Below are 8,345 nucleotides of genomic sequence, written 5' to 3'. Positions count from 1 at the left end.
ACCTACTAAAATTCTGGCTTTAGTATCTTGTATTGATAGACAATAGTCTTCTTATGAAAGGTACAAATTCTTTAATCTTTGGAAAAATTTAATCTCACAACCAGGGGTACTTTGGGAATTTTGGAAAATTTAAGGGGTATTTTGGGAAATTATGACAAAATATCAAGGGTATTTTGGGAATTTCCACAAATTAGAGGGGTATTTTGGTAATTTGCCCTACAAATAATGCATTCGACTCCCAGCGTCTTGCTGCGTTACTGGATTTTGTCAACACTGAGTATGCCACTGAAGACGTTTTGCGAATGTTTTTACGACCACGGGGCTTAGATCTTGACACGCAGGCTGTCGACTGGAGCGATCCTCAAAAGATTATTGACGGCTTGACAGCTTGCACAACCTTGGGCGAGGTTCTTCGCCTTTTCCCTGATGAAAAACCAATCAATGAGAATACAAGGCAGTTGCGTGAGCAAATTTTGATGCAGGACATGGAAGCTGCAAAGCGTGCCTGGGAGATCAAATATTTTTTCAGAGAAGGTGCTTAACCTTGTGGCAGATCAGTTGAAGGATTTTGCAAGCCAATGGGACGGTCACCAGTGGTATGCACCGCTTACTGCGTTGGTTCAGAGTAGTGGCTGGGGCAAATCCCGTTTGATATTTCAGATGTGGAGGATGGGCTTTTATGTGGTCTACATATCGTGCATGAAGGAGAGTCAGAGTGGTTTCTCTAGACGCACTGGAGAGCTGGCAGACATTATGCAGGGCCCCAAGTCTACTGAGTCAACCTTTGTGGCACTTGTCGTTAGTATATTGGCAGTCCTCAATCAGCACCCTGGCATGGCATGTGAAGAATGGATGGCGGCACAGGAGAAAGATGATGCCATCCAGCATGAAATTCTTACCATATTCCAGACCAAATCAATTGAAGTCATAACGGATAAGCCATACTTTGCTGCAGAAGAGGACCAGAGGAAATTCTGCCAGGTAGAGATAGACAAGCTGAAGCAGCGTGGTGCGAGGGTTTTACTGTGTGTAGACGAGGCTGGAGAGCTAGGTGACAATTTTCTAAAGTTTAGGAGGTCATTGAGGAGTATGCCAAGGGGTGATAGCTTTTTTGGCATAGTGCTTGGCACAGACAGGAAAGTGGCCGACCTAGCAGCAGCACAAGAGGATGATCCGAGTGCACGCGCAAGACTGGCCACCCATTTCAATGTCTTTCATCCCATTTACTTGATTGGGAAGAATGACATTTTTGCTCAGGTTGGAGCCGGTAGCAGTGACATTACAAATCCATGTAATGCGATACGATATGGGAGGCCGCTTTGGGCAGCATACTATGACTCAGTGGGTGTGATTGACAAGCTGGATGTAACCCTTCAACTTGCAATGAAGAAGCTGCTGGGGAAGGACATAAATATTGCAGAGACAGGGTGGGTGAACCAAGACATCGCAATAGCTGTGTTTGCCTGCATCGTGGGGCTAGATGTGGTTGTGTGGGGGACACTACCACAGAACTTGTGGCCAGACACATGAGAACCATTGTCTGCATCTCAAAGGATAGAAGAAGAGTGTACACGTCAGCTGCTGCAGAGCTGGCTCTTGCTGCTGCTATGTTGCTGCATGCCAAGAATGATGCTTTTCTCGCTATGTTCATCGACAAGCTGACGGAAGTGTGCAAGGATGGGCTGGTGCTCGAAGGAATCAGGGGGGAGACTGTAGCCAGGATTGTTATCATGTTGGCCATGCATGAGTGCACAAAGAGCGATAATTACATCAAAAGTGTCCCCTTGGCCACCTTGTTGGAGACCATGTTCGGGAGCAAGGTTGTGCAGGACTTGAAGGATAATTGTGTTAACTTGGAAGCCACCCTCTTCTTTGATTGTTTCATCCCCACCTCTCTTCCACCTTCTCCACAGCTATTAGATGATTGCTTTGTTAGGTGTGCTGCCCTTGTTGCAAGAAGAAATGAGCATGTTCTGCAATTTGCAGTTCCTGCCTGTGGTGGTCTGTTGGATGTAAGAGCATCGGCTGCCCTTCCTGCATGTCCTGTGTTGCCAAGAGCTGCAAAGAAAAAGCCGTCTGCTGGAGGATGATCCAACCTGTCATCATCCTGAAGTGCTTCCATCGCTCTGGCCAGGGACGGCTCGCCCCTCTGATTCTTCACCTGTCCAAGAAAAGAAATTCTATGATGCAAAGGCTGGAGGTTGACCTTCTTTTTCTTTGCAGCTCTTGGCAATACAGAACGTGCAGGAAGTCTTGAACTGCTTTTTCAAATTGGAGATAGAGGGGAGGGTGAGAGAGTGAAAGTTGAGCACACCACAGTGATCGTGAAAGGGCTAGAAGGTTTCCAGCACCTCAAGTCTGAGAGGATGAATGCGGCAAATATTCTTGAGAAGTTGAGGATCCTCTCTGGGACTTGTGAGGATGTCTTCAAGGATGCTTCTGACAAGGAGAAGGATGCCTTGCGGGAATTGATACCACTAGGATTTGACTCACAGAGATTTATGGAGGACAAGGATGATGTCATGCAAGTGGAATATGAATGAAGCCTTTTGGTATTCTGCCAATACTGAACTAAGGTAGATCGAATGCTTTAGTCTATAAAATAGATTCATTTTGTACTTCGAGGACTGGTTCTTTTGTCCTCGTGATCAAGTTTTGTTGAGTTTTCTGAAGCTTCCCCATCTTACTTTGATCGGCAAGTTGTTGACTGATTTCTTTAAAAAGGTGGGTTGCAGTATTGATCAGCTATTTTGTGTACCTTAAGCTGTTGCAAGTTCACGATTGATTGATTGATTGATTGTCTTATTTTCTATGAATTGTCTACATTCTTGACATAATTAATGAGTTCTCTACATTAAGGAGGATATTAATCCACTGTACTTTCGAGAACGAGTTGTTTTATGTGTCCTTTGCTTTGTTCTTTTGTCCTCATGATTAAGCTTCCCTTTCTTGCGCTGTTGCAAGGTGGAGGTATTTTCCGTGATTCGTATCTTCATGAAGGCCTTATTTTTTTATGTCAGTAAATTGCCCCCCCTCCCTGCGGCAGGGGGGAATTTTTTTTAAAATTGAGTCAAATTGGAAATCCTAGAAGACCTTGTAGCATAGTACGGTTTCTATTTAATTAAATAAGCAATAAGCATATATGTGTGTGTGGGGGGTGGGGTTGCATGTGCACGCGTTTAAGATAGATAGAGGTAAAGAGAGAGCGAGATGAGGCGGGTAATGAGATGGAGGGAGAGATTAAGATCAAGAGATATAAATAAGGATCAGGGGTTTCGGAATGTAATTTTCTCTCACAATCTATTCTTGTAGCACAATGCAAGGGATAATGCAACTTTATTGTATCTCTTTGAGTTCTCTTCTACATTACAGCTCCAGCCCTAATTGTTTATGGCGCTTGGTGTTTTGGTGGCTTTGGTTGTTTGTCTTTCTCATCAACTGTTATGCCCCCACCACTTTAGTTCTTATGCAATACATGCATGTAGATAATATTCCAGGCCTAGCTGTAGCCTTAACTACGCACCTATGTATACTAAGGTGACAACCATATGGCCTTTTGGAAGAAAGACCACCTCTATACAAGCACAGAGTGGTGCCTAATTATTATTTTTGCTTGTTAAGGATGACAATTTGGCTCCACTTGAAGGGATAGATTATACCTCGGTGCCAGAACAAGAGTGTATTATGCTACAACTAGACTTTGGTGTGCACAACACTTAATTACTATCTTATTATACAAGAACCAAAACTTAGCCTTTCTAGAGTAGCTTTCACCAATGACCATTTTACATTGTCATAGGCTTTGGCTTTAGATGGATTCCACTAGGGATTGCAGTGTGTTATTTGGGTTGTGAGGTTGGGCTAGACTTATCCCTTTTGCAGTAGACAAATCCCCTCTTCCTCTTTATACGGAGGAAATTGGTTCATTGGAGTTACGCACGCCTCTCTCTTGCTTGGGAGGTCATCACACTCCCTCAATCATAGGGAGGCCTAGGCATCATTGACCCAACATGTAAGAGTAGAGATCTCCTCGAGAGGCTCATTGTCATAGGACTTCTCTCAAGGGCAGAGCTCTAGGAGTTGCTACTTCAAAGGTACAGGATCAAGTACCACAAATAGGTGGCACATGGAACCCATCGACACGTTGGATATTCACTAAGACTCATAGAGTGGGATTGAGCAGTGGCTGGGAGGATCGTTTTGCATTGAGCATAATTTGCTCTTGGGAGTAGCTTTGAGAGGGCTTGAAGCACCACGCGTCGAGATTTTTGGAGGAGCACTTGAGGTAGCCACTTATTAAGAACCCCTTAGTTTGCACAGAGAGGGGTCACATGGTAGGGCCTCATGTTTCTTGGGGGGCCTTAGTGTCATGGATGCTTGAGAGCCAGTCTGCCTGCATCAGCGCCTATGTCATCGCCTACATCATCGCTAGAAGGCTCTAGAAGAATCTAGAAGTTCTAAAAGTATCAAGGAGATTCTAGAAGTTTCTAGAAGCATGGAGAAGATTCCGGAAGAATCTAGAAGTTTCTGGAAAGCTCTAGAAAGTTGAAGAAGGATCTAGAAGGATCAAGAAGTTTCTAGAAGCTTGGAGAAGATTCCAAAAGAATCTAAAAGTTTCGGGAAAGCTCTAGAAAGTTGAAGAAGGATCTAGAAGGATCAAGAAGGTTCTAGAAGATTCTAACCTCCTCAAGAAGAACCTAGAAAGTCCTAACCTCCTCAAGTAACCTCCTCAAGCACTAGTATAAATAGGGGTCTTGGGCCACAAGTCCCTCAGTCTTGCCAACACCAGTTGTGAGCCTCCTATGAGGAAATCCCTCTTCTAGTTCTTATGTTCAAGTCTTGTCCTTGCAATCAAGCCATGTCTTGTACTCAAGTCATGTAATACAAGTCTTGTATCTAGCTCTCTTAATAAAGTATTAAGTTTTGTAATCAATATTAAGCTTATCATAAAATCCAAGTTCTTGTACATTGTGAGCGCCTCCTCTTGCTCTCTTCTAGCTCTATACGTGCTCATAACAGTTTTGCAAGACTACCATCTCTTAATCCTCTCAAGCCATCATGGAGCCGACGATGGAAGGTGTCATCAACTTATTGCAAAGCATCCAAGCTCAGATACAAGAACTTCGCGAGAGTAACGCTCAACTTCAAGCAGGGCGACCCCTAATCTTGGGACCGGCGTTGCAAAATCTTCAACGTCAAATTCAAGAGCTTCAAGAGACAAGCATACATCAAGCACAAGGTGCAAGATCTAGCTATTCTTCTCAACATAAGAAGGAGGCGAAGGTCAGCATGCTTGAAAAATTTGATGGGACTAGATCAAAGTTTAGAGGTTTTCTCCAACAAGTGCATCTCTTCATTCGAATGCAACGAGAGCGTTATCCAAATGATGCCTCTCAAGTAGGCCTTATTGGGACCCTCCTCTCGGGTACGGCTCTCTCCTGGTTTTCTCCCTTACTTGAAAAAGAATCTCCTCTTCTTCATGACTTTGAAGCTTTTGTGCGGGAGTTCTCTGCAACGGATCAAGACCTGCATCCGTCTATGCATCCGAATTTCAACAGCTCACTTGTGATCTGACTTGGCATGAGGAATATTTCATTAGCAATTTCGGTGGGAATAAACGTAAAAGATCTTTTATTGACTATGCCAAAGGTTCACACACTAAGCGAGTTCATCTCTCAAGCAATAGAATGTGATAATCGACTATTTGAGAGGAGACATGAGAGGCGTCTTGGGGCACCATTGCGACCCCAAACAGAAGTGACACATAATGGCTACACACCTCAACAGGGCCATGAATCAAGGATTGAGCCCATGCAAATTGATTCAACACGGTTTCAACTTCTCTCAGCCCAGGAGAAGCAAAGGCGACGCATTAATGGCTTATGTATGTATTGTGGAGAGCAGGGACACATAGTTCAACAGTGTCCAAGGAAGAGAAGGATGAAGGTTCACGGTGCAATAGCGTCAATGTGTTCGAAAAACATGGACATCCAACCCCAATAGAGACCGACCGGTTGGACAAAAGACAAGAAAAAAAAGGTCTCTGTCTTCCCACTGATTCCACTTCAAGTTTTATGCTACCAATCAAGATCCATATGCCGGGTAGGCACATGGATTGTGAAGCATTACTAAATTCAAGCGCAACGGCGTGCTTCATAGACAAAGAATTTGCAAAAGAACAAGGCATACCACTGGTGGAGAAGTCTAATCCAGCAACTGTAGAAGTCATTGATGGTCGTCCCCTCGCTTCAGGGGATGTCAGGTATGAAACTCGCCCCATAGAAGTAACATTGCAGGAGCATGTTTCAAGAATAGCGTTCAATATTATACAAAGCCCAAGCAGTCCAATTGTTATTGGGCTACCATGGCTTGAATTACATAATCCTGACATCGATTGGAGGGCTCGGAGAATTGAACCATGAAAAGTTCAAAAGAAGAAGAGAAGGCATAATAGGCCTATATATCTTGGAACCAAGGTCTTCATGCGTGCAACCAAAAAGTATCCAACTTTCCTGATATTTGCAACACCAACCGACACGTTGACAACAAAAATCATGGAGGCATTACCACGTCAATATCAAGATTACAATGATGTTTTCGAGAAGAAGAATGCAGACCTCTTACCGGAGCATCAACCCTATGATTGTGCTATAGAGCTTCAGGAGGGAACCCAACCCCCTTTTGGCCCAATATACAAGCTATCTCAAGATGAATTGGTAGAATTACAGAAAAATATTGATGAGAATCATGCTAAGGGGTTCATATGGCATTCAAAGTCCCCAACAGGAGCTCCAATACTCTTTGTAAAAAAGAAGGACGGAACTCTCCAGATGTGCGTGGATTATAGGGGCCTAAACAAGATCACCGTCAAGAATCGCTATCCCTTCCCTTGATCCCATAGCTTCTTGAGCGCCTTGGCAAGGCAAGAATATTTACAAAAATAGATCTTCGTGGTGCTTACAACCTAGTCAGAATCAAAGGAGGTGATGAATGGAAGACAACCTTTCGGATACGGTATGGCCACTTTGAATATACAGTCATGCCATTTGGTCTCACAAATGTCCCAACTGTTTTTCAACATTTAATGAACGATAATTTTCGGGTGTATTTGGATTATTTTGTGGTAATATATTTGGATGATATCTTTATATTTTCCAAGAATCAAGAAGAGCATGAGCACCATGTACGATTAGTGCTTGAAAAGATTCGTGCATCAGGGCTATATGCAAAGTTGGAGAAGTGCTCTTTTCATCAATCTAAGTTGGAATTTCTTGGTTATGTAATTTCTGAAAAGGGAATCTCCATGGATCCAAAGAAGGTTCAAACCATCCTTGATTGGGAGACACCCACCTCAGTAAGAGATGTTCAATGTTTCCTCGGATTTGTAAATTTTTCGTATCTTTATTCAGGGATACTCCAAGGTGGTTATAACACTCACAAGGTTGACAGGCCATAATAAGTTTGTCTGGGACTTAGAGGCCGCAAAAGCATTTCAGACTCTCAAGCAAGCTTTCATGACCGCACCCATTCTAATTCACGCAGATCCTACAAAGCCTTTCATCCTAGAAACAAATGCTGCAGCCCAAACTCTTTCTACAACATATCTATCGTTATCACGGATTACTGAAGGACATAGTTTCTGATCGAGGCCCACAATTCATCTCTAGCTTTTGAAAAAGCTTATTCAAGCTACTCGGAGTACAAATCAACCTCTCCTCAACCAATCACCCACAAAGTGATGGACAAACAGAGAGAGTAAATCAAGTTTTGGAACAGTATCTCCACTGTATATCACCAGGATAATTGGGTCGAGCTCCTACCGCTAGCAGAATTCTCCTATAATAACAATTTTCATGCCTCCACCCGTCACACTCCATTCTTTGCTAATTATGGTCAACATCCCAAACAGGATATCCACAGACACTATCAAGTCAAGAATCCAGCTGCTATTCATCTTACACAACAATTATCTGCAATTCACAAAGAACTTACAATTCATATCAAAGAAGCTCAATCCAAGTATAAGGAAAGTGTAGATCTCCATCGCATGCAACATCCAAAATACAAAGAAGGGGATAAAGTGTGGCTCCTCCGACGTGATCTGCGTTCATCTCGTCCCTGTCAAAAGCTTGATTATCGAAGGCTTGGCCCGTTTAAAATTATCCGTCAAGTCAATCCAGTCACCTATCGGCTCCGATTGCCCTCATCCATGAAAATCCATCCGGTCTTTCATGTCTCAGTCCTAAAACCTTGTCACACATCTAAGATCCCAGAAAGAGCCCTACAACCACCTCCTCCGGTTGAGATTCAAAGACATGACCAATATGTGTTGGGATTAAAGCCCA

At 43.4% G+C, this 8,345-nt stretch overlaps 1 protein-coding gene and 1 pseudogene across 1 annotated transcript; both read left to right on the top strand.

Moving 5' to 3' along the window:
* The first annotated feature begins 236 nt into the window (after positions 1 to 236).
* LOC147436151 (uncharacterized) lies at positions 237 to 2,744 on the top strand (annotated as a pseudogene).
* LOC147436150 (uncharacterized) lies at positions 2,190 to 2,744 on the top strand (the record flags this gene model as incomplete). Its single annotated transcript, XM_086487831.1, has 1 exon — positions 2,190 to 2,744. A coding segment is annotated over one exon (354 nt), but the record flags the coding sequence as incomplete, so codon positions are not given.
* Positions 2,745 to 8,345: the final 5,601 nt, after the last annotated feature.

This window comes from Adiantum capillus-veneris, chromosome 18, assembly GCF_014529385.1.
Source record: "Adiantum capillus-veneris isolate H3 chromosome 18, ASM1452938v2, whole genome shotgun sequence".
NCBI lineage: Eukaryota > Viridiplantae > Streptophyta > Polypodiopsida > Polypodiales > Pteridaceae > Adiantum > Adiantum capillus-veneris.
Note: the sequence above shows the minus strand (reverse complement) of the source record. Positions and strands in the feature narration are given on the sequence as shown.